Source organism: Girardinichthys multiradiatus, chromosome 1 (genome assembly GCF_021462225.1).
Source record: "Girardinichthys multiradiatus isolate DD_20200921_A chromosome 1, DD_fGirMul_XY1, whole genome shotgun sequence".
NCBI classification, from domain to species: Eukaryota; Metazoa; Chordata; class Actinopteri; order Cyprinodontiformes; family Goodeidae; genus Girardinichthys; species Girardinichthys multiradiatus.
This window is the reverse complement of record NC_061794.1, coordinates 33,048,563-33,076,251: the sequence shown is the minus strand read 5'-3', so window position 1 is coordinate 33,076,251 and position 27,689 is coordinate 33,048,563. Positions and strand designations below refer to the sequence as shown.

Below are 27,689 nucleotides of genomic sequence, written 5' to 3'. Positions count from 1 at the left end.
CGAAGCAGACTTTAATCAGCAACACAAGCCTGTCTCAACAGGATACTAATGCCAGAGCTCTCAGTAAATTACAGTGAGGTATGGGGCTCACAAATAAACCCAAATGTTTGTCTGAAGGCAGTGTTTTTTCCTGTCTCACCTCCACTGGAATGACAACATTCAGCCGTAGCCACTTTTCTCACATTGTTGTATTTGACAAGTCTGTAACTAAGACAGCAGTAGAGGATAGAGGGGTGGGATTAGTGATTGGATGATGTTTATTTCTCCTGTTCTGTCTTTACTCATGTTTGTGCAGAGATGACGGATGAGGAGAACAGACTGAAGGAGTTTGATCGAGCAGCAGTAGAAACCGCCTCCCCTCTTCCATCTCCCACCCAGCCTTCTGTCCCACTCAACCCCTGTGAAGGTTAGACATTTAGTTTAATTAGAGGACCATCTCACAATGAGCATTTTTGTTATTTTAAATAAAATATGTTCAGCTGAGAAGCCTGCACGGATATTTATAAAATTATTCTTTCTGCCAAAGTATTCATTGAACTTTTTTGCATTTTCTCTAGCAGCCACATTCTTCATTGTTTTTTATTGGTATGTTATGACAGACCAACACAAACCAATGAATACAAATGGAGTGAAAGGCACATGATTTTCAAAATGTTTTACCAGTGAAGATCCAACAAGTGTGTTGTGGATTTTTTATTCTCTTCTGTGGTACGCTACTACTAGGTTTTACAGACCAACATTTTTGCCCATTCTTCTTTGCAAAATAGCTCAAGCTCAGTCAGATTGAATAGAGAGCTTCTCTGAAACTCAGTTTCCATGAGCTGCCACATGTTCTGAATTGTATTAAGGTCTGGACTTTGACTGAGCCATTCTAACACATGAATAGTCTTTGATCTAAACCAGTGCACTCCGGTTCTATGTTTAGGGTCATTATCCTGCAAAAAGGTGACACCACTGCTTTAGACCCAGGTCTTTTGCAGCCTCTGTCTCTAAATATTGCTATCCTCCTTTGGACTATCAGTTTAGCTTTAAAGGCATTACTTGGAGGGCTTGTAGTTGTACTAAACTGTTTTAATTGACAGATTATGGATAGAACAGTACTCTGTGAAAAGCTTAAAGTTTGGGATGTTGTAATATCACCTAACCCTGGGTTGGGTTATGAAACAGAACTTTATTCATGACAAGCCAGATGTGTTCCTTGGTCTTCATGATTATTTTTGTTCACTAATGTTCCCTTACAAATGTGGAAGCCTTCACTGCACAGCTGGACCTAAAATTAGATTAAATTACCGACACAGATGGACTTTATTTAATAATATTGGGGTTTTGAAAGCCATTGGTTGCACTTTGTTTAGGGATCTTAGAGTAAAGAAGATTGAACACTTGTATATGCCACACTTTTACACCATTCATACTTTGTGTTGGCCATTAAAATACACTGAAGATTGTGGTTCTACTGTTACAAAACGTTAAAAAGTTAAAGGGGCGATAATATTTTTTAAAGACACTCTATCCTTACAGGTTTTTTGTAATGTGCACAGAATAAAATTTCCTTGCCCTTATTTAGTTTCTATGACAGCACGGTGATGAGTAAATAAGGGCCAAACATTGGAAACTCAATATATGTTAGTAGGAGGGCTTGTTCAACTAGTGTGCCTTGATGTTGCATAAGCATAACCAAATATCCATCTATTACAGATAACTAGTGGAAGCTCATTTGGCTCAGGTCAGGGATCGGGTTGAAAACTTAGCACGTTTTAAAAAAGATACGAACAAATAAAGGCTCTGTAAAAACTGCTGCGTAAAGAAATGACACAAAATATTTCTATATTTTTCAGGAAGCAGCATCTGTGAGCAACAGTGCACCCCAGTGGGGGGAAGGCCACAGTGCTCCTGTTTCGTAGGGTTCTCACTCAAAGCAGATGGACAATCATGTGATGGTAAGGAGCTGAAATGGAGTAATAATGCAGAAAGTATTTTCATTTGGAAATGTATGATGAGAGAAGTGAACAATTAACTCTAAAATCTCTTTTCAAGCCAGAGGATTTTTTTTTTCCAATTGGGGAAGCTTTCTTGCAGAGGCGGTCTGACCCTGGTTTGTCTTTTTCACTCATCATTGCCTGTAGATTTGCAGAGGAGATACAGCTCTAATCCCCTGTGGGAGAAGTTTTCATCATGTCCCTGTACTGAGTCTATAATAAATGGATTATTCCAACTTCTCAGGCAAAATCTATCTCGGCAACGGCATACCATAGACAACCATTATAGTCCACTCAAAATGGTGGTTGACAGAGACCCATCAGGTGTCTGCCATGCAGAGCCATCAAACAGTTGTGTGCGGGATCACCCAAGCAAAGATTGTCCAGCAGTATAACTCTGTACAATGTTAATGTTATGGGACTTTTCCTAACAATTTAAAGGCAGACACAAGCATGTGTCAATGAACTGACTACAAGCAAGCCTGAAGACCTGACACAATTTTTGCCATCACCTCTGGGCAGTTAGAATATAATGCCATTGATGTCGAAATGTGTTGGTGCAGTAATTATTTCCCCAACAATGCTGCAAGCAATTATAATATTGGATTTATTATTCTAGAATGCTAAACATGACTTTGAGCACTGTGCATGTTGTGGCAGGGGTGTGAGTGGGAGGCTGGAATGAATTATTAAATTTTTTATTTATTTTAGTAGGAAAGCTAGTTTCTCAATACAGATTTTTCATGATACAAACTGCCTGTTGACTGAATTAAATTTAGATTCAGAGGTTTCTGTTTGGTGAAGTGCACCAGTCCCTACTGCAATAAAACCCCAACACTTGATGCTGCCACCATCGCACTTCACAGTTCAAATAGTGTTCTCAGGGTTGTTAGTTTTTCCTCCAAATGTAATAATGGTTATAATCTCCAAACATTTCAGTTTTACTTTCTTCAGCCTACAGGACATATCTTCAAAAGTTAAGCCCTGTGTCCCTAAATCCTAAATCCAGCTTTGATTGACTGTTTTACATCAAAGCATATCAATTTGTTACAGTAGAAAGGTAGAAAGGAAATATTCAGCCCGATCTCCCGTGCTTTATCATAAACTTTCTTACCAAACAGTCATCTCCTGAACACTGAGGTGTATGTCCAAGCTGTCTCCTGGGGGGAAACATATGAGACTTAAGCCATAACTGGTTTGTCTGCTGCTTCACATCTGCAGGCTGTTGAAAGTGACACAGAGAGCTGCTCAGAGTGGTGACAAATTTCTCATTGTATGAATGTTATTCTCAGTTTGTCTCCCTGCTGAAGGAGGCTCTGACTTGTCCCTTCAATCTGTTTCTAACTGCCGACTGTCACATTCAGACCACGCAGTTGTTGACGTTTATTGTACATCTTCTTGTCTGCCTTCTCTAAATCTTTTCACTGATCCTTGCATTCTATGCAGCTGTCATTGTTTGTATCCTGAAGCATTGTCTTGATTCCTTTCTGCAGACGTGGATGAGTGTTTGTCTTCACATGGCTGCCATTTTAACGAGCACTGCGTGAACACAAGGGGGAGTTACATCTGTCAGAGACTGATCACCTGCCCACCTGGATATCAGATCAGCAACGGCGTTTGCAAAGGTACTGTGTACCTTATCAGCACTGAGCAGCATCACTGGGCTTACTTCCACCCACTGTGAACATTTTACCAAGTGGGGGATTTTGTATTGCTGGATGTTCACAATGTCAGGAAAATGCATTGTTCAAGAAGAATCTCCTGTACCTCCCTTGGGAGTTAGGCATTGGACATTAAACTTGAGAAAAACCCTCAAATATACAAATTCTTTACATGAAATGTCAACCCACATAAGAAAGCATAATGATGACCTTTATTTAACCGCTTCAATTGTTTTTGTTTGCTATTAACTCTGAAAGGGCCTGCTGGTGTGGTCGTTCTGGGTGCCACCCGACCTTGGGATGTAATAGCAATTCTCCCAATACGTCTCATTATTTTCATGCACCATGAATTGGGTTCGTTCAGAGGCCTCATTTCCACTGCTGCAGAAAGGGCCTCCATGATGAGGGAGTTTCAGATGGGCTGTGAGGGCTATTTTCCACAGTGGATGGGGTTCCTTGGTTCCAGCTTATGGATGCAGCTAATCTTCACTAATGGAGGTTCATTCTTTTAACAAGTCATCTGTGGTTATTTGTAAGCTTTGAACAACTGGAAAAAACAGGCACTGCAAAATAAATAAACTCAATAGTTTAAAATCTAATAAAACATATAACTTGATTTAATAGTTATTAAACTCGATATTTCATTTTAAAAGCATTCAAAGACAAAATATGAAACTTAAACACCACTTACCCAGGGGATTTTGTAGTCAGTGCCATTGGAGGATAAGGTCTTGGATATTCTTTTATGTCCCATCACAAAGTCAAGCTTGGTCTCTGCTTGAAATAAAAGAGTCTAAGTATCTTTATTTCTTGTTTATGAGTTATAGTAAGATGAAGAACAAAATATTTATAAGACTGGGAACAGCTCAGCCCAAAGGCTTCAGCCTCACTGGTCCTTCTATGTTCTGAGACTCACCAATGGTCTTGAGCCATAGATCATGACCGACAGAAAGAGAAACTAGAAGTGGATACACCTAATCTGGATGGTTCTTGGGCATTTATTTTGAAAGTCTTCCAGCCACTTTCAGTAGCAGGCTTAGATTTTGCTCGAGGAATTAAAATCCATAATGGCCCAGGCAGTCCTTCAGATTGATTGATTATGAGCTGGGAAGTACCTCTTTGGAAAGAGATGGAGTAAAACTTAGATTTTTTGTTAAATACAATCAAACAATCCATAAACACTAATCAAGGGTCAATAGCAGAATAATATGTTAAGCACTGGCACAGAGTATTTGGCATCTTTTGCCCATGTCCACACCCCACATACTTAGCTCTGACAAAATATGGTACCGGGGTACAAACAGGCTACCCAGTAGTATGGGATTTATTGTCAAGAAGCTTTGATTCAACAAAGAAACAATCAACCAAACACAAATTTCTTTATGTTTTTTTTGTTGTTTTTTTGTAAAGGGTTTTTTCCTAATTATAGATTATTATAATATATAGTTTAAATATACCTGCGTAACCTATCATATTTTACATTCTATAAAGTCACATAACCAGGTGGTTGCCTGCCTTTTACTATACAACCTTTTTGCTAAAATAGATTTATTTCAAGATAAAACTCGAAAGCCATTTTCTCAGTTTCTCATGTCTGGCTCACCTACAAATAATCTCCTAAGTTATCAGGTAAGGTAATCATGGTATTTAAGGAGGTCACCTCAGATGTATCAGGATGTAGTTATGTGTCTTCAACAGTGGGGTTATATCTATATATATGTTTATGCCCTGCTGTACAGACATTTCATTGTTAACAAAGGATTTCAACAGAGATGGATTTATTCAAATATTACAAGCCTCGTTTTCCTGTTTTATTATTGTTTTCTGTTCACTCTCTTATTCAGTAACTTATCTCTTATTTTTTGTTCTCGACTGGTGTTACTTACTGGGCTCCTTAGAGACATAATTGCGTCAACAGAGAAATGCTCAGTCCCACTCTTCTGCCCCTAAAACCCAACCTTATTTGTGAAGGCCTGTCTGTTGTGGATAATTTAGGTTTCTTTGCAGCTGCTGCAGTGCTAAAATCCTGCAAAGTTGCTAACTTAAAAAAAAAGCTTTTTTTTTTTCCAAGGAGTTTATTGTTTGGCAACAGAGGGGGAAGATTGATTTATAAAAAATAAATCTTCCAGAATACAGGTGTTGGATAATTCTGGTGGAGTGTTTTGCATTCATCAATGACACACTGCAGGGAAAGAATAATGTGTGGGACCACTGTTGTGTTGATTTATTAGCATTATTCATCAAATAAAACTCTTATCAAAATACACTCTCATTCAGTGTATTTTAATTGGATTAAGATTGATATGTAAAGATAATGCTTTCGAACTGGTAAACATGCAGTTTGCTCCTGGACCACAGTGCCATCCAGTGGACCTCCATTGACTTACATGCATGTCATTTATTTACTGTTCATGATTTCCTGTGTTCCCATTTGTTTGTCACTTTTTTTTACTGCAGATATTGATGAGTGCATGATGGGAACCCACAACTGTGGATCTGGGCTCGTGTGCATGAATACAGAGGGTTCATTCAGCTGCAACTCCAAACCTATATGTCCTGCAGGCTTTAAGCAGGACACACAGGGCAACTGCATTGGTAAGAAAAACATGGATGTGCTGGGGTTTTTTACATTTAATTTTTGTCATCTTAATTGATTGATTTGGTTATGTTCAAAAAGACAATAAAAATGGAATAAAAATGTTTTTCTTTAGATATAGATGGATTTATTGGGGCTTTCAAAATTAAATTTCTCTCTAGTTTGAACATATGCAGGCTAACCAAAAACAAACAAGTTAAAAGATTGTTGCAAAATCTTATGACATGCAACATTATGATTTTCCTTTTCTTATTTGCAAATTCATTAGTTAATCAGTGAAGAAATTTTACCACACTTGAATGCCTGTGAATGTCTGAAGATGTACCGTTGTTTGCCATACAGATGATAAGTGGCAGTGCAGTGGCAGGGGGGTTAAATGCCACACAGACAGGAGATCAGAGACGTAGCTGTGAGGGGTTGCAGAGGGGGTGGATAAAAGCCAATCCTCTGTCTTCCTCCAGCACAAACTGATGCTGTGGAATTAGCCCCCAGGGGCAGGAACTTGGGCATGTCGAGGCAGCAGACGCCTATATAAAAGGACTGTAGAAGAAACGCTCTGAGAAATGACAAACTGTAGAAAGTGCAACTACAAAGCTGTCCAGGAGAATGTGACTGTGTGATGTGTGTATGCTTTGATATCAGAGCACAGTGTGGCTAAATTAATGCCCCCTGGTCTTTCATGCCTTGTTTGTGTGACTAAAGGGCTTTCCTCCCATCTTCTGCTTTCTTCCATTTTATTTGTCTCCTTCTCTGTATCTTCACACCAGATATTGACGAGTGTACTAGTTTGACCCTGCCGTGCAGTTCAGGATTCACCTGCATCAACACGGCGGGGTCATACATGTGCAACAGGAAGATAATATGTAGCCGTGGCTATCATGCCAGCCCTGATGGATCCAGATGTGTAGGTAAGATTTGCAATCATTTCACAAGATGCAAGAGTCATCAGATCTGGTATACAGAGTCAAAGTCGGAGCAGAACAGCAGATAATTCTTGCAGAAAAACATGCAGAGTGATTTACAAAGGTATTCACACCCAAAGTTTCCCCAATGTTTGTCACAATACAACCACAAATCTTAATGTTTTTTATTGGGATTTTATATGATAGACCAATACAAAAAACATAATTAGGAAGTGAAAAGAAAATGATTAATATTATTAATATTTGCAGTATATGATAAATTGTTTCACAAATAAAAAATGTTGGTTCTGCACCTCTGAAACAATACTTTGTAAAACCACCTTTCACTGTAATTACAGTTGTAAGTCTGCCTTTAGGGTTGTCTTCTGGAAGGGAAATGTCAAGCCTTTTGCAGCCTCTAACATGTTTTCTGTCAGGATTGGGATGTGTGTAGCTCCATGCATCCCATGCATCTTCCCAGAAAACACAGACCTTCCCTGTCCCACAGCATGCTTCCATAACCCTATTAAACTACGTGGGTGGTGTGTCCAGTTGATATGCTGTGTTAGTTTTATACAAATACCATTTTGTATATTTCATTTTGGTCTCATCTGACAAGAGTACATTCTTCCACATGCTTACCATATCCCCTACATTTCTTGTTGCAAACGGGGTTTTTTTTCGACAATGGGTTTCGTCTTGGTACTCTTCCATAAAGGCCACATTTGTGTGTGCCACTAATAGTTGTTCTGTCAACAAATCCTCCCACCCCCTGATCAGTTTATTTCTGCAGCTCCTCCAGAATGACCATACGATTTTAGGCTGCTTCTCTGATTAATGCTTTGCTCTCCTGGCCTGCCAGTTTAGATGGACAGGCTTTGTTGGTGTATTTGCATTTGGGCTCTTGTAGGTTTGCCATAATGGATTAATCAGTGCTCTGTAAAATACTCAAAGCTTGGGATACTGTTCTATAACCTTACTCTGCTTTAAGCCTTTCCAAAAATGTAACACACACCTCTCTGGTGTGCTCATTGATCTTCATATTACAGGTTTGTTCATCAATGTCATCTAACAAAAATTTGAGACCTTCACTTAAGAACTTTATTAATACTGGAGGGGGGGGGGGGGGGGTGTGTTCGCAAATTAGGTGACTTCTAACGACGACTGGTTGTACAGGATTGTATTTAATGGCATCAGAGTAAAGGTGAATAAATACATATGTATAACATGCGTTTTTATTCACTGTCAGAAATAATGTGCATTTAACACAAATTTGCAATTACAAATGTATTAATTGTAAACATAACCCTGTTTTTATTCCAACACCTTAGTTATGTATTCATACTTTTAATAGTTTAGTTTGCTTAACTCTAAACATAGGAAACTGTGACCAAATTCACAAGTAAATCCTTTTTGGACAACAAAGCTCAAATGTGTTTCTCTTCCATAGTTGTTTTGAAGATAGCTCAAGTAATAGTTATCATTTGTGTTATCATTTAACATTTTAGGTGCCTGAATTTGTGATAATTTCACATAGCACAAAACCTTTAGCATGTTTCTTTTTTTAAAAGTAAAATGTAGTCGTGTTACTTTTTAAAAAAGAGACAGATGTGCATGTATTTTTGCTGTTTTATTGGCAGTTCATCATGTTTCTTATAGTGTTTAAATGCATCAATTACACATTTTAGAATAAGACCGTGGAAGATCATTATTTTTATCACCTTTAAAAAAGGACAATACATTGGAAATGTTCATAATTTGCCGTATTTGTCTCTTGAGTGCTGGGAGTTTGACATATTTTGTACAATTGTTTTGCTTTTTTAGATGTGAATGAATGCGAGAGTGGCCTGGATCGATGTGGAGATGGACAGCTGTGCCACAATATGCCTGGCTCTTATCGTTGTGAGTGCCTGACTGGGTACCAGTATGATTCATTCAGGAGGATGTGTGTAGGTATGCTGAACATCATGTGTGGCCGCATCAAAAGAAATAAAAATTGCAAATATTTGTTTTGTTTTTTTTATATTAGTTTTGCCTCTTTTAACTACTGCCTGTCTTAGCAATAAATGCAGAGCAATTGTACTGAGTTACCTCCAATGACATGCTTGGTGACATTTTAATGTTAGCTACATAGTAGTGTAAGATAACATGCTAACATTAGTTTGTTAACATAAGCTATTTTAACCATAGTTGATAGACTGATGTGATAGATGTAAACACATGTTTATATGAAAACATGTTTATTTCTATAAACTAATGCTAGCTAACATGCTAATGTTAAAATTTTAGCAAATTTAGTCATTTTAACAAAAGATAACATAAACTAAAGTTAATGCATTAGTTAGTTATAGGTATTGTTAGCTAATAGTTCACAGAATATTACTAAACATAAAAATTGTAGATTATATTATTGTTAATTAACATGCTAATGTTAGTGTTTTAGCCATTTATAACGTATAGGCTATTGCTGGTATTGCAATTACTGTCTGGTAACATGCTATTAGTAGCTTATTAGTTTCTGTTAGCATGTTAATGAATATGAATGTAATATCTAACTTTAGCATGATCAATATTGTTTGCTAGTGTTAAAATGTTTGTTAATATTTGCATTTTTAAATTAAAAGTCTTGCTATTTCATTATCTAATTACACATGCATGTTTCAGATTCCTAATGAGCATTAAAAGCCACAACTAATGCATTTTGGGTCTAGACCAGCATCAAGTGGCAGGCACCATCAACATTTCCTCAGGATTTCTTCTAGTTTCTACTTGTTCTTCCTTTTTCATCTTAAGTTCTGAATGACTTTTCTACGATTATCCATTACATATAGTCAACCATTTTCCTTTTCTGTTTGCTCTGAGCCTGTTGTTAATTATTGTGGCTCTGAGGCAGCTCAGCGAGCGGATTACAGATCACATCTCTTTACTATGCTGCTTCTACTGCTTGTCGCTCTCTGCACATGTTTCAGTCTGTTGTGATTCTCATAATAATACACTCCAATCAAGTGTTTAGACTATCAGCAGACAGATGATTCACACACGTGCACACTTCTGTGCAAGACACTAAACATGCACGTTCCGCCTTTAGCACATGCACCTGCACACCTATGTGCTAACATGCAAGAAGTGTCCTAATCCAAGGTATGATGATTATGATGGTTCTTCCCTTCCTCAGATGTAAACGAGTGTTGGCGCTACTCTGGCCGTCTGTGTGCCCAGACCTGTGAGAACACCCGGGGCTCCTATGAATGCTCGTGCACCTCTGGTTTCCGCTTATCTGCTGATGGCAAGAACTGTGAAGGTGTGTTTTTGTTAATGTCAGTCGGCTTGGGCGTGTGTTCATGTTGCTGCATGTTTTTTTGTTTTTTTTTGTAGATTTGCGTGTGAAAATATGCATGCCTGGACAGCGAGCTTGTGTACATTCACAAACAGTGTGGCTTAAAGGGCAAAGCTGGTTCTGGAAGTTTTATTAGTTGTATCAGTCTTACCATATGCCTTGAAGCGGGAACACAGCCAAACGTATAATTGTCTTAATAACAACATCTTGTTTATACGGGATGATAAAACACTAAATATTCTTTCATCAAAAGAATTTCGACACTAATGAGCTCTAACCTCCAATCTGCAGACATGAATGAGTGTCTGACTAGCCCGTGCAGTCAGGAGTGTGCCAACATCTACAGTTCCTACCAGTGCTACTGCAGAAAGGGTTACTACCTCAGGGAGGATGGGCACACCTGTGAAGGTGGGCATATTAAACATCAAATTCATGCCAGATGTATGACAGATTTATATCTTAATTTCATTTAATTTACATTCTCAGACATTGATGAATGCTCTCAGAGCATTGGCCATCTGTGTACCTACAACTGTGTGAATACTCCAGGCAGTTACCATTGTGCTTGTCCTGAATATGGATACACCATGTCTCCAAATGGACGATCTTGCAGAGGCAAGTGAATTAACCCCCCTCCCAACACCAAACTTAAATATATTTATTGTGCTGCAGCTAATTCTACACCAGTCTGCCTACTTTAGTTCTTCTTGAAATTGATTTTAGAAATTGTTCAGCACCCATTTACCTTTAACAGAGTATGAAGTAAAGGCTTGCTAATTAGATTTTTTTTTTTTTAGTTGGGCAGCCTTTTTTTGCTTCAATTGTTCTACCTCTGGCAAACACCTGGCAATAAACCAGTCCTCTTGGTACTTTTACTGTGTGCTTAGATATTGATGAGTGCACCACGGGGACCCATAACTGCTCTTTGGCTGAGAAGTGCTACAACATCCGAGGAGGGTATCGCTGTCTTTCTCTGAGCTGTCCTCCAAACTACCGCAAAGTGACAGATACGTAAGTTGTAGCAACAATTTAAACTTCCTGTTCACAATTCTGAAAATGCTGGATAGTGGGATTAAAAGTCATTGATATTAGATGGCATTCGTTATTTAGGATTTATTTATTTATTTATTTCAGACAAGGATTTCAGACAATGACAAACAACAGTAAATAAATAAATCAATTTCAGAAATGCTTATAACAAACAAACAAATATCCAAATACCATACAAAGAAGTGTTTGGTAAACATTAAATTAAATTAAATTTCCAGTTCCAAATAAATTAAATTAACTTAAACATATATAAAAACTAGTAAAATAAACATTTTCCAATAAGTAAACTTGTCAGTATATTTAACCTGAGATCTGACATTGATTATTAATTAATATAAATTGTCTGAAAAGGGGTATGAAGAAGTAAAACTTATTTTTCATACCCCTTCTCCCTCTAATTGCACTTAAATTAACTTTGAGTAACCTTCCTAATTAACATCTATGTTTTTATCCAGAATTCACAAACCAAAAACTAATAAATAAATATATATACACAATTATTTATATATATATATATATATATATATATATATATACAGGTCCTTCTCAAAATATTAGCATATTGTGATAAAGTTCATTATTTTCCATAATGTCATGATGAAAATTTAACATTCATATATTTTAGATTCATTGCACACTAACTGAAATATTTCAGGTCTTTTATTGTCTTAATACGGATGATTTTGGCATACAGCTCATGAAAACCCAAAATTCCTATCTCACAAAATTAGCATATCATTAAAAGGGTCTCTAAACGAGCTATGAACCTAATCATCTGAATCAACGAGTTAACTCTAAACACCTGCAAAAGATTCCTGAGGCCTTTAAAACTCCCAGCCTGGTTCATCACTCAAAACCCCAATCATGGGTAAGACTGCCGACCTGACTGCTGTCCAGAAGGCCACTATTGACACCCTCAAGCAAGAGGGTAAGACACAGAAAGACATTTCTGAACAAATAGGCTGTTCCCAGAGTGCTGTATCAAGGCACCTCAGTGGGAAGTCTGTGGGAAGGAAAAAGTGTGGCAGAAAACGCTGCACAACGAGAAGAGGTGACCGGACCCTGAGGAAGATTGTGGAGAAGGGCCGATTCCAGACCTTGGGGGACCTGCGGAAGCAGTGGACTGAGTCTGGAGTAGAAACATCCAGAGCCACCGTGCACAGGCGTGTGCAGGAAATGGGCTACAGGTGCCGCATTCCCCAGGTCAAGCCACTTTTGTACCAGAAACAGCGGCAGAAGCACCTGACCTGGGCTACAGAGAAGCAGCACTGGACTGTTGCTCAGTGGTCCAAAGTACTTTTTTCGGATGAAAGCAAATTCAGCATGTCATTCAGAAATCAAGGTACCAGAGTCTGGAGGAAGACTGGGGAGAAGGAAATGCCAAAATGCCAGAAGTCCAGTGTCAAGTACCCACAGTCAGTGATGGTCTGGGGTGCCGTGTCAGCTGCTGGTGTTGGTCCACTGTGTTTTATCAAGGGCAGGGTCAATGCAGCTAGCTATCAGGAGATTTTGGAGCACTTCATGCTTCCATCTGCTGAAAAGCTTTATGGAGATGAAGATTTCATTTTTCAGCACGACCTGGCACCTGCTCACAGTGCCAAAACCACTGGTAAATGGTTTACTGACCATGGTATCACTGTGCTCAATTGGCCTGCCAACTCTCCTGACCTGAACCCCATAGAGAATCTGTGGGATATTGTGAAGAGAACGTTGAGAGACCCAAGACCCAACACTCTGGATGAGCTAAAGGCCGCTATCGAAGCATCCTGGGCCTCCATAAGACCTCAGCAGTGCCACAGGCTGATTGCCTCCATGCCACGCCGCATTGAAGCAGTCATTTCTGCAAAAGGATTCCCGACCAAGTATTGAGTGCATAACTGTACATGATTATTTGAAGGTTGACGTTTTTTGTATTAAAATAACTTTTCTTTTATTGGTCGGATGAAATATGCTAATTTTGTGAGATAGGAATTTTGGGTTTTCATGAGCTGTATGCCAAAATCATCCGTATTAAGACAATAAAATACCTGAAATATTTCAGTTAGTGTGCAATGAATCTAACATATATGAATGTTATCATCATGACATTATGGAAAATGATGAACTTTATCACAATATGCTAATATTTTGAGAAGGACCTGTACATATACACACACATATATACACATACACAAATACATATATATACATACACACATATACAAACATATACATATGTACACATACAGACAAACATGTACCTCCAAATATGTACATGTAACTGTACACATGCATACCTACACACACAGAAACACACCACACATTAGGCCTAAATCCACATTCACATTCTTGTATATCGGCACTTAGAGACCCCCCCCAAATCATCAGAGCCACAATCCAACACAGGATAATAGGATAATCGAATTGAATTATTCTATTGAAGGATATTCTTAGCTTTTTTTGTTTATGTTTTATGTTAAGTGTGTTAAAAGTGTTGTTGAATATTTACACTCAGCAGACAACAGTCAGAACCATCTCTTGGGAGATATTTTCATGGTGAAATCAGGCTAACAGTTGCTAAAGCTGTGTTCAGTTTGCCTCGTTATAACATACACCTGGAAATTATGTAGCTACCAATTTTTTTCCTCTGTATTAAAAACAAAATCTGACCCACACAGTCTGTCGGATTCTGATCAATAACGCTGTAATACTTATGTTGCATAATGCTTATGTTGGGATGGTGATAATGCCAACATTAAAGTGATCAAAACATCATCCTGAGCATGACTAAGGCACATCTGGAATACCGATGAAAGGTTTCTCCCAAAAAAGCTGAAGCTTGTAGGCTGATATGCTTACGTTTGAAGTTTGATGGAAAGTGAAAGAAATGTAGACAAATCAAAATAAAAATAACTTTACTGTTATGTTTGGTTTCTTATGAAGGATGCAGTTGTGGGCAAGGACAAAGTGCATGTTTACATATTTGTTTTTAATTGTCTGCATATATCACAAATAATTTCTTTTTATCCCTACTGTAGAAAGGAGTTGGAATAATTACGGATTTCCCCCCCAAAAACAATCTTTGTGTGTGCACGGATGGAGCAAAATCAGCAGACAATCTCAGTTTTGCAAAATGTCTGGTAGTTGGGACAACGCCTTAACCACATTCCAGTAGCAAGCCATTAAACTGCTGCTCTCGGTGACCAAGCTAACCACTACCAATGATATTAACCTATAACAATGTATTTCTTTGGTTTGAAACATAAGTTCGTGTTTATTAACAGAGGTGGAACAGAACTGGAGGCTGATGTTCACCTTCCAGATTGGGGAGAATTCTGATGTAAAGAACATCCTTTTGAAGTTTGTTAATATTCAAACCTAATGACACAGCCTGACCCTATAAGTGTGACTTACATAGTTAGTCACACTTTTAGCATTTATAGCACAACCAGAAGGTCCTGGGTTTGACTCCCGGCCAAGGCTCTTTCTGCATGGTCTCCCCGTGCATGCATGGGTTCTCTCCGGGTCCTCCCACACAGTCCAAAAACATGACTGCTAGGTTTAATGGTCGCTCTAAATTTCATATTTTAGCTTAGAAAGTTCACTCTTTATGGGCCCTGCTCTGAATATTTGTTAGCTTGACTTAAACATCACAGTTTCTTTATTATTCTCCAAAATGAGGTCCCTCTGTCTGCTGTCTACTGTAGGTATGATACTGACCACCTATATCTACTATACACTTCCCCACTGCAAGAAAACAAAACTATAATTTTTCAAACATTTTGAAATGTTCAATTGAGCAAAAGTGCTTCCCATGTAAAGTTTTCTTTCCTTTCATGCTTGTAGGCGCTGTGAGCGGATCAGCTGTTCCACCTACATGGAGTGTCAGAACTCTCCTCTGAGAATCACCTACTACTACCTCAGCTTCCAGTCCAACATCGTCATCCCCGCTCAGATCTTCCGCATCGGTCCCGCTCCTGCCTACTCTGGAGATAACGTGATTGTGACAATCACGCAGGGGAATGAGGAGAACTACTTCAGCACCAGGAAATTGAATGCCTACACAGGTGCTGTGTTCTTACAGCGTCAGGTGCAGGACCCAAGGGATTTTTTGATCAATGTGGAGATGAAACTCTGGAGGCAGGGGAAATTTACCACCTTCCAATCTAGGATCTATGTCTTTATCACGGCAAATCTACTCTAATGGCTGCTTGTGCTGAGGCCAATATGCAACTTAATACAGTTCATTGTCACTTTTCTAATCAATATTTAACAATGCCAGTCTATGTTTGATTTGTTTAGACAGTTTGAACATGTTATTGCAAGAAAAGCTGAATTTCTTAAAATATTGCATCCTATCATCTTTTTCAATAAGATTCCAGTTAATCATTCAATTGAGATTTTTTTATAATATTTTATCAGATTATATATCATTTATTTTCAGGAAATCTTTTCTTGAATTTGAAAGTGTTGTTTTGCATAAATCAGTTCCTCTAAAAGCAGAATCTACATCACCAACTATCCTACATATTGTATTTTTATGCCCAAATTATTTAGGTTCAGTTTAACATAATGTCTTACTTTGTAACGTGCACTGCTGCCTGCGTGTTGAGTTTTACAAACTAATTTAATGTTACCACATTTGTACGGAGAATTGTTTTCCCCTGTAATTAAATATATTACACTTAGATGTATCATATTTTTATGCTTAAATCTGATATTAGGAAAGTATTTCAGTAAAATACTGAAAAAGAATCACTGAGAGTTGGAATGTACTGTCAAATTTAATTTTTTTAATGTTATATATATATACTATATTTTATATAAATAAAACTGTTTTGTTTTTTTCAACAGATTGCCTCCAGAAATTGTCAAATATGCCACATATTATATACTTAAATCATATCTGTTCCTGTATTAATGTTATGCAAAAAATCTCCATGCTTTTTCCGTATATGTTCACACCTTGCTGGAAAACTTAATGGATAATAAAATATGGTTTATAAAAGACAAGTTTGATTAAGTAGAATTGTTTCTTTGCTTCTGGATGAGGTCTTGAAGACTTTACACATTAAAAATCCTCTTTTTACGTAGAAAGTGTTACACTTCCACCTACAGGAGTAAAAAGGTATTGCATTTTACTCTTTATAATTCAAAAAATAAAAGTTCAAGCAGAAAAAAAATAAGAACATTTGTTTTGACACAAAATGATCTTCATACTAAAAACCCTTTCTAGTTAGGTGTAATTATTAGTATTAATGTGTGTCACATATCCTAATCAGTTTTCTGTTCAACTTGATGAAATACACTGTCTTTGACAACGTTTCCTCTCGACACGACTCATGATAATAGCCTCCTTTTTGTGTGTGAGATGCTACTCCTCATATGTACATTTCGTGACAGGGCCTCACACACTGACTGATCTCTCTTTTCTCTAATTCGTTTTATCTGCTCTTCAATAATAGGTGGCGCTGCCTTTAAGGGAATGGAGAATTAGGGGCCCCTGAAAGAGAAGGTTAACACCCATCTGTCAGAAAGTTACGGGCTTCTCTCAGGAAAATTAGTTTTGAACGGAATGGTTTACTTTGTTGCAGTGGAGCTTCCAATATAGCTGGCAAATATTCCTTCAACTATAAATAATGAAGCAGGACTTGAGCATTAGATTAATTTATTTCTTTCTGACACATCAGGACTGATTTAAAGCAAATAAATGCAGAATATTCTCACTTTCATGAGCGTGAAATTATGTTCCAGCATTTCTCTTCATGCTGCTCCAGCTGGAACGCTTCGAAGCAAAATTATGAGCGGGTAAAACGAAAATGTGATTAGTCTGCAGTTTTATACATCATGCTCATTAAACTAAGAAATATGACGCAAGCTTTATGTTTTGATAGGGCAACACCGAAAATCATCCTGCTTCGACTATGTATGTTAGAAGTGAACCTCAAGTTTATCACAAAGGGACATTTTGTGTTGGCCAGTCACATCTCCTGCTAAGCCAATCAGGAGACATTAAATAACTAATGAAAATACTTATTTATTTTAAATGTGAAAATAATTTCTAAATATTTAACTAGCACACTAAATACAACTTTTGTCTCAGGGATTTCCTTTTACACCAGTACTTTGAATTCAGGAAAAAAAATATAAACAAAAGATTTTATGTGAAGTTAGAACCAAATGTAAGGAAAGTTGTGCCGTGGATTATGGATTTCTTGTAACAATGCTTAACAATACTGTATCAATACCGCAATAAATCATGTGCTGATGGAAAGCCTGTTTATTTCCCTTTATTTTCCTTATGCATTCGTAAGGAAAATTGTAAAGAATATTTCCAGGTTGAGCAGCAGAGGTGAGTATGTATCACCTCCCCTCTGCCGATGCCAGTTCTTTCTGTCTATTCTGCCATAAGTCTTCCTGGGTGTTATCTTTTGGTTTGGATAATTGAGGTTTAAAGATATATGAGATAAGGGCATTTAAAAACAAATATTCATTGAACAAACACAACTACATACACAACAAAGTGGCACCTCTTCCTCACGTTGGTCACCAGCTTGGTCACACACTGCTGTGGGATGTAGGATATTGGCGGCGGGTCAGCCAACGTGGTTGGAATGGTCTTACTGGAACAAACAAAATGCCCAAGCTGATTCCAAGTGCTCAGTGGGTTTTGATCAGGACTGCATGCTGTTATGACTTGAGGGTGTTTTGGTTTTTGTTTGTTTATTCTTATTTCCAGTTTGTGTTTTGGATCCTGCTTCTGTTTATTACTATCCTGGTTGTGCCTTTGTTTCTTAATATTGTTTTCTAGCTCACGTGTTGCAAGTCACGTTTCTCTGTATTAGTTTGTATCATTGGATTTCTGTTTTGCTCCAGTTACGTTTTGTTCTCCCTGCCTCTGTCAGCCATAGCAATCAGCTTTATTCGGTCTACCTGCATCATGCAATCAGTCTTTTTTTGTTTCACCTCTACCATGCTCCATATATACACCATCATTTTGTTTAATTGTCGCGGAAACATCCCTTGTGTTTGTCGTCTAATGGTTTGTTCCTGCCTCCACCTTGTTTCGCTTAAAAAAAAACGTCTTAACTTACGTTTAAGATGCCTGTCTGTCTGCATTCTGAGGTCCTCCACCACACCACATCTGACACAGGCAAGCCATTTCATCCTCACCACTCCTGAGGTAGACTCTATTAAACACCGCCTTGTTGAGGCAATTATTGACATGGAGGACAGAGCTAAGGCCAACACTGTGAAGTTGTGGGTTTACCACTGGCTGCAGAATTTCGCCTTCATATTTCTGTGTATCAGTGATGACAAGCTTTGGTTTGGTTTGGAGGATGGTGCCGTCCCACACCATCACCTCTACCAAAAGCTTATTAGCATTTTCAGAGAGGATTTAGCTGGTTTTTCATGGAGGCAACCTGCATACTCAACTCTGCTGCTCAACCCACAAACACATTTCCCTTACAATTGTGGTACTATTTCCACAATTTCAGAAGGTATGAAGAATTGCTACAACAAAATAAAAACATCTATCCTTTTCTATACCTGCTTCTTCCATAGTGGGTCGCGGGGCAGCTGGTGCCATCTCCAGCAGTCTACAGGCGAGAGGCAAGGTCCACCCTTGACAGGTCCGCAGTCCATTGCAGGGCAGCACAGAGACACACAGGACAAACAACCACACACACACTCTTTCATACCTAAGGGCAATTGAGAGAGACTAATTAACTTAACAATCCTGTTTTGTAACTGTGGGAGGAGAGACAGGAGTACCCAGAAAGAACCCTCGCATGCACCGGGAGAACATGCAAACTCCATGCAGAAAGACCCTGAAGCAGGAGTCGAACCTAGGACCTTCTTGCTGCAAGACAACAGTGCTACAAACTGCACCACCATGCACCCACAATAAAAACGACCAAACACAAATGTATAAATTTGTTTGTGCTAAGTTTATACAGAAATCCAGTTCAAACCTGAAGCATGTGATTTCACCTCGGGGAGAATTTTTGGGGATTCTGTTCTGGTCTGTTTTTGCTTTCAGTCTTTGTCAAACGGTATTTGCCTTCACCTCGTGTTGTATTACATTTACTTCTTGATATTTTCTGAGAAGTTAGGTAATTGCTTTCTCTTCAATGTTGTTCATCTTCACTGTACTTCTAAGTTTCAGTTTTTTCTTAACAGACTTCCTTGTTCTTTTTTCTTCCCATCTCCTTTGTTAAACCTGTTTCTGAGTTTTTATCATTTTGGTCTTATATTTCTAGCCACTCGTATGTTCGGCCAAGCTCTGTGAAGAAATGGTATCTGTGATTTGCCTGTATTTACTTATGTTTTGCCATCTACATTAGTCATGCTTCCTTAGCTGCCCTTAGATTCCAGCTTCTCATAGCTGAACCGCATCTGTTAATCAGTGACACCTACGTGTGATTTTAAATGCCTCTGACAACGCAGTAAGAAAGAAACCCACTACTCAGTGTTATACCTGCAGGTAGCTGAGAACTTCATGTATCATTTTCAGAACGATTTGACTAGGGATGTCCAAAATGAGGCTCGAGGGCCATTTTTGGCTTTTGTAGTGATTTTGTGTGGGCCTTGACGGCATTCAAAATGGTACTAATTTGGCCTACCAGCATAAGCAGTTGATGCAGATGGACACTTACATTTTTTCAGGGATAGAGATTTTCATTAATGAACTAAGTAATACGATTAACATAGGAATCCCCATGAATGTATCTTGGCTGCATTCATCTCACGTCTTTATCTTGTTGTTGGGCAGGTAAAAATAGAAAAATTCACAATTCAATTAATTTTCTGTTTTAAATGCATTATTTATGTTTCCAATCTGCCCCCCTGAGTTATTTAAACACTGTAATTTTGGCCTGAGTGGGAATATGTTTGGAAACCTCTCAATTAGATTTTTAGAGCAGGGGGAATTTGATGATTTAGGAGCTGCAGGCATAATTTCTGGCTTCCTTTCTACCCTCCTGCAGCTTTTTCTCTTCAGCTATAACTATCACCTTTATTAGCATAACTAGGTTTTTTACTGCTAAATTTTGGGAGAACATTTCACATGGTTTCTTCTGTATTTATTATCTAAAACTAAACAAATAGTTAAGCATTGTTTATGATATTACATTTCAATTTCATGTTTTGATCTTTGTCATATTTTTGTTTTATAAACATGTTGGGCTATGAACTGGTTTTTACTTTTCATTTAAGGAACAAAGCACAAAGGATCGATACTGCTACTATACAGAGCTTTCTACAGATCATTCAAAATGAAAAATATCTAGTTTCATCATGGATCTTTATGTGGCGTCCTGGTAAAAACTGTCACCCTGCTCACCCTACAGTTTTAAAGTCTATATGGTCTGGTCTTTGTCAGGCTCCATTGAAATCTCATCTCAAGTGTGCAAAAACACACACAATATAATGTGGGACCATAAAAAGCAACAATTCTGCAATCATATCAACTCCTTGATATAGAAGTCCTATATAACCTCCAAGGACAGAGAGGTTTGTACAGAGGCCAGTCTTACATATTTCATATTATTACTATTGTAATAATATATTCACAATTTTGTAAAATGACCATAGAGGACTGGTTTTCTCTTCTATTTATTGTTGCTCCACCTCTTCTTTGTCTTGGGAAATAGTTCATTTTTAAAATACTGGAAAAAGGAATCCAAACCTTTGGACATGAGCACAGTAACAATAAATCTTTTTAGCCACTGGATGTAGGATTAATAAAACCTTTGCTCTATTTTTAGGTTGATAATCATGGTTTTGTACAAAATGTGCTTCCTCGTTATAAAGGGGAAACCAACAGCTATCTCCAGGGATGCGGTGTAGCTATACGGTTTAGGCGGAGGTTGCTGCAAAGGGAGGAGTGAGGATCATGAGCTGGGGGGAGGAGGATGAGGAAGGGCAAGGTGCTCAGGTGGTCATCACCTGAGGGGGACAAAAACATTAATGGGCATTCTCTGCAGCAGACAAGCACAGGCTAGCGCTCCTCTTCCCTGGTTGCCATAAACGGTGGAAGTATACATCATTAGATAAAGCTAAGGCTAACGACCTGCAGTCAAGCCCACCTCATACAGTAGAGTTCCCACAACATCTCACTGTCTCTGATTGGATCAGCCAGCAGTGGGTCCACAACAATTGCTGGGTTACTGATCGATCTGTGGAGTGAATAACTTTCTCAGAAACAGATAATTCCTAAGAAAATGATACCAAAAAGCATGTATAAGGCAGCTATATGTAAGATAGATGCTCAGGAAGTGTATTGGCAGGAAGAAAAAACATATCAGTGAGATTAAACAAAATTTTAAGAGTAAAATATTTTATAGCCAGGTGTTATTGTGATTGTCTTTGTGATGATGTGGACGTTATAAGAACAAAAAAAAAAAAAAAAAATGAGGGAGGAGCTGCATAGGGAGCAACAAACAGAGGAATTTGCCTGAGAGGAAAATGTAGGAAAGTATGCAAGGCTGCCTGTCACTCTGAGGCGCCTGATAGCTTAACCTATCATCTTATCACAGTTGTCTCTTCTCAGTTATTGAGATATTGCACTATTGATGTGATATTCCACTTCTGACAACAGAACTGTTTGTGATGCATGTACAGGGACGTTTAAAATATGTAACAAATGATAATATAGTTTAATACATGAAGAAAGAGAAACTAATTCCTTGTGGATCGGATGTCTCCAATGAGAAACTCCCCTCCAGTTCTCACTGGGTGGGACAATTTACTGGAGTCCTAATCGCAGGTCGACAACCCTGGCAGCAGGCCTGCTGACCAACATCAGAGGAGCCAGAGATAATGATGCTCTGCTCTGTTAACTGCCTTTCTGACACCATGTTATGCAAAACATCTTTGGTATGTGAGACTTCTGACACCACTAACTGTGTTTTCTACTCCCTAAAATTAGGATTACACCTGCAGGACTACATAGTAGGTAATTTGTAATGAATAGGTCAATACATGCTGATTATATGTCACCAATCCCTTTGATGGTTTTGGTTTAATTTGTACAGATTGCTCAAAACAGAGGTGCTGTTTCGATCCTAAAACATTATGGCACAGCCCAGAAACAGTCTGATTTTCCGATGACAGAAGTAAACCTTTTCATTAATAAAAAACTGAAAAAGTCTGAGATAATATTAATAGGCTATTATCTGCACAAGCTGTTTTTTTTACAGCGTGAAAAAAAAAGTTTTGCTTTTGCTCTTTCATGTATAAACATGAAATAATTATATTTAATGCAAGATTTTCTAGGTTGATAGTGCTGTATTTTTAAATGTCAACCATCTCATGATTAGGTAAGTGAAAACATGCCACTGATTCCTATAATAATCTAAATAAACATTTCAGAACAGAAAAAAGTGTTCAAAGCTTCATAAAAGTTGCAAAAGCCAGATTAAGTACCTGGATAAATTAGAAAAGCAATCTGGGACCAAACAGTTTTTATGTAGTATGATATGATGCAATTTAGTCCAATTCAGATTTATTTATTGTTTGACATTTCGCTAAATGTCAGATAAATCAGACTGAAAACTTTTTAAAATCCAGAATTTTGCATACCATTTTTAGTATTTGCTAGCACTGCTTTTTAAACTGTATGATTTGGGTCAAATGTTTCTGGCAACCCTTCAAAGCTTCTCACAATAGTTTGCTGGAATTTTGGCCTATTCCTCCTGACACATCTGGTGTAACTGGGTCAGGTTTGTAGGCCTCCTTGCACATAGACACATTTTCTGCTCCCAAACATTTACTTTGTTGTCCGTTTTGAATTCAGGTGTTAACAGATACACAGATATACTCTATATTGAGCTGCGGTTGCCACTAAATACATCTTGCATTGATTAGTGCCATGTACTTTTCGGTAACATTGCTGTGGTTATATATATGTTTTTGTGAATGTAGCTAAAACTTTTAATGTCTCTCTCAAGGAAGTTTTATAGAAATTTCACTGTATTTTTAACAAAAATACAGTCTTGAGTACATGCTAAGATAATAAATATGATTGACTGACTGTAACTTGACATACCCAACAACCAAACATTATAATAACAATTAGACCCCATTACTACTAGTGAGTATTACAATAAGAGGCAAATCATCGTGTTTTACCTGAAAACTCCACATCATTTGTATCTGGTTCATCCAATCCCCCTTGTGTTGCTCCCCAATTTAAGTGGTGAAATTTCACAATATTGAGCAAATGAATTTGCAAGATACAACAGGTACTATGCTGCTTTCAAGGCTGTCTGCATACCAATGTGACCACAGTCTAACTATTACTCTCTTTATCTCTGCTCCCTCCGGCAGCAGTGCAGAAAACCTTGTGTTCTCTATCCAAAAAGACACGTCTTCAAAACTTCTATGGGATATTTACATTTGTTTGTGTTTATGCCTAAAGCAAAGTATTTTATGGTAGGTCTTTCATTTATTAAAAGTAAAATTCATTAAGGACTGTAAAAAATCACAGCAAGCCAATACTTTTAATATACAATACTTATTTGCTAAAGACAACATTCTTAGCTCAGTCATGTTTTCCTGCCTGCCACCTGAGTGCTGGGAGTGTTTTCTTAAAAAAAGATTGATGCTTGTGTGCTTGTGTGCTGTAAGTCGTGCAATACGTGGCTGTGAGCAGTTTTTTACTGAGTGACAGATGCTCAATATTCTTATTCATAAACACAAGCAGCAATCAGCGTAAATCATGTCACTCACAGCGTTTTATACGCTTCAAGAAGCCTTTTTTCAACGACAGCTTGATTTGTTGTTATTTCTATCTAATTGTTGAACTTGTCATAGACGCGCACGCTTATGACTCACAAAAAGCACGCCCACATAATGGCCTTGTTGCAGAGGGAAATTTCCCCAGCTCTTCACAATATTGCGTACCAAACCAGAGGAACAGTGCGGATAAATCTGCGCCCTCGGGAAGCCTTTGAGACGGGCCAACACTCAAATCCACTCAGGGATGAAAGGAAACTTCACCTGTCATAATTTCTGAAGCTCACTGAAAAAAAGTTACTAAACACCTGCGGAGAATTTCAGCTTCTTGTAAGTGTGTTTTCCAGATAGGTGGCTCATAAATATGGAGGACCGTTCCTGACAAAATTAAAAATAAAAGCAGAAATATATACATTTTCTTTTTCCTTTTCCTTACACATGCCTTTGTTCTTTTTACATTTCCTCGTCTCTCTTTTTCCTTTATCGTATGCATTTCTCCTTCATTATGCAAATGAGGAGGGGTGCCTTCTTCTCTCCAGCTCCTCTATTATTGGTCAATAAATAGGAAGAAGGAGGATCCATGTTGCGGCTGAGGGTGTGTCCCAATTCAGGGGCCGGATCCTTCCAAGTCCATACTTGTGGGCCGATTACATCACAGCGCGGCGCGGAAGGTTGTCAAATGCGGCAGACAAATGTGTCCTTCTTTTGCCCAATTTGAAGGATGCGTTGTGAGTATCCTTCGCGGTCTATCTTTTCCAATGATTCATTGCGGGTCGAAGCGGTTTGGTCAAGCAGGGGCAGCCATGGCGGACCACAGTGGCAAAAGCTGTGAAAGTTCATTTGTGTCAAAGAAAGTGTAATTTTTCAATGTTTTTAGTGCATGAATATGACTGTGTAGACGTGAAAAATCCGCTTGATTTATCAAGACATCGCTTAATTTCAAATGTGCTCCGACGTGTTCGGAGTTTTCGATCCAATAGTATCTGCCCGCTCTGCCAGCAAGCTAGACCCGGAGAGATCTGACCACTGCTGCTACTTGGCCCTGGTTTGTCCTTATGGATTGGGACAGAGGTCTTCCACAACACCTCCTGTCCTAATTACCTCCATCCCTGAGGACACTTCAGGGCCAAGCGGAGCGGTGGGCAACCAGATGGAGAAGGAAGACAGTGAGCCAACAGGAAGGGGTCAGAAAATAAAGAGGAACAGAGATGATGGAGTTGATCAGGGAGGACATGAGGGCACAGAGAATGGACAGAATGGCACCAAAATAAGGTGCTACATAAGAAATAAATAAATACGTTTTGTTCAGATAGTTTCTTAAAGTTTTAAGCTGTTCTAATAAATGTTAAAATTGTTTTTATCACCAATGTATTTTATTTCCATTTGACCTAACAATATATCAACTTCATTTAAATTTCTAAACACAGTTTATTTTGAAAATTACAAATAGCATTTTAAACAGAATGTGGAAAAAAACAACATTCAAACAGATCAAGATTACAAGACAAAAGGCATAAAATAAAACTATGTACAAGTATTTACAACGGCGACAGCAGGATCAACCTGAGTGACCGGTTCCTGGAAAAACCTCTTTAACAGAACAAAGAGGCAGATGTCTTTCTGAACAGAAGGTCTCTGGCGATGTGGCTAAATCTCTCGCAAGGTCAGAGACTTGGATTGGATGCTGCAACTGAGACCTGCGGTTAGTCTTTCTGGATGGTGAGCGAAGCATCACACAGGTGGTCTGCAGATGTTTGTGATTCCTCTTTCTGCTGTCCACGTCATCATCCATCATGTTTAAAGGGCTGGCTGGATCACATCACTTAAATGTAATCAGGAATATGTAGAATTAGAAGATGGTGCTCACAAAATATTACAATTAGTTATACACCTCAAACATTAATCACATCTATAATGTTATACTTGGCTGCATACAGTAATCATGATCTGGTGGTGTGTATATACATATATATATGTATATACACACTGCTCAAAAAAATAAAGGGAACACTTAAACAACACAATATAACTCCAAGTAAATCAAACTTCTGTGAAATCAAACTGTCCACTTAGGAAGCAACACTGATTGACAATCAATTTCACGTGTTGTTGTTCAAATGGAATAGACAACGGGGGAAAATTTTTGCCGATTAGCAAGACACACTCAATAAAGGAGTGGTTCTGCAGGTGGGGACCACAGACCACTTCTCAGTACCTATGCTTTCTGGCTGATGTTTTGGTCACTTTTGAATAGTGCCGCTTAAAAAAATAAAGGGAACACTCAAATAACACATCCGAATCTGAAAGAAAGAAATATTCTCATTGAATACTTTGTTCTGTACAAAGTTGAACGTGCTGACAACAAAATCCCACAAAAATCATCAATGGAAATCAAATTTATTAACCAATGGAGGCCTGGATTTGGAGTCACACACAAAATTAAAGTGGAAAACCACACTACAGGCTGATCCAACTTTAATGTAATATCCTTAAAACAAGTCAAAATGAGGCTCAGTATTGTGTGTGGCCTCCACGGTGTCTCCAGACTCTGTCACATCTGTCACATGTGCTCAGTGTGAACCTGCTTTCATCTGTGAAGAGCAGAGCGCCAGTGGCGAATTTGCCAATCTTGGTGTTCTCTGGCAAATGCCAAGCGTCCTGCACGGTGTTGGGCTGTGAGCACAACCCCTATTTGAGGACGTTGGGCCCTCATACCATCCTCATGGAGTCGGTTTCTAACCGTTTGTGCAGACACATGCACATTTGTGGCCTGCTGGAGGTCATTTTGCAGGGCTCTGGCAGTGCTCCTCCTGTTCCTCCTTGCACAAAGGAGTCCTGCTGCTGGGTTGTTGCCCTCCTACGGCCTCCTCCACGTCTCCTGGTGTACTGGCCTGTCTCCTGGTAGCACCTCCAGGCTCTGGACACTACGCTGACAGACACAGCAAACCTTCTTGCCACAGCTCGCATTGATGTGCCATCCTGGATGAGCTGCACTACCTGAGCCACTTGTGTGGGTTATTGAGTCCGTATCATGCTACCACGAGTGTGAAAGCACCACCAACATTCAAAAGTGACCAAAACATCAGCCAGAAAGCATAGGTACTGAGAAGTGGTCTGTGGTCCCCACCTGCAGAACCACTCCTTTATTGAGTGTCTTGCTAATCGCCAAAGATTTCCCCCTGTTGTCTATTTCATTTGCACAACAGCAGTGAAATTGATTGTAAATCAGCGTTGCTTCCTAAGTGGACAGTTTGATTTCACAGAAGTTTGATTTACTTGGAGTTATATTGTGTTGTTTAAGTGTTCCCTTTATTTTTTTTAGCAGTATCTGTTCAGAAAGACATCTGCCTCTTTGTTCTGTTGAAGAGGTTTTTCCAGGAACCGGTCACTCAGGTTGATCCTGCTGTCGCCGTTGTAAATACTTGTACATAGTTTTATTTTATG

General features: G+C 38.5%; 1 protein-coding gene across 1 annotated transcript in view; it reads left to right on the top strand.

Annotated features, from left to right (window-relative positions):
- The window catches only part of LOC124875527 (fibulin-2-like), a 36,171-nt gene extending 19,654 nt beyond the window's left edge, over positions 1-16,517 (top strand). The window contains exons 7-17 of the mRNA XM_047377745.1: positions 296-406; positions 1,839-1,940; positions 3,473-3,604; positions 6,098-6,235; positions 7,004-7,144; positions 8,963-9,091; positions 10,314-10,439; positions 10,767-10,883; positions 10,962-11,090; positions 11,363-11,486; positions 15,351-16,517. Of these exons, the coding sequence (XP_047233701.1) occupies positions 296-406; positions 1,839-1,940; positions 3,473-3,604; positions 6,098-6,235; positions 7,004-7,144; positions 8,963-9,091; positions 10,314-10,439; positions 10,767-10,883; positions 10,962-11,090; positions 11,363-11,486; positions 15,351-15,708 (1,607 nt within the window). The 3' untranslated portion in view covers positions 15,709-16,517. The remainder of the gene's footprint in view (positions 1-295; positions 407-1,838; positions 1,941-3,472; positions 3,605-6,097; positions 6,236-7,003; positions 7,145-8,962; positions 9,092-10,313; positions 10,440-10,766; positions 10,884-10,961; positions 11,091-11,362; positions 11,487-15,350) is intronic.
- Positions 16,518-27,689: the final 11,172 nt, after the last annotated feature.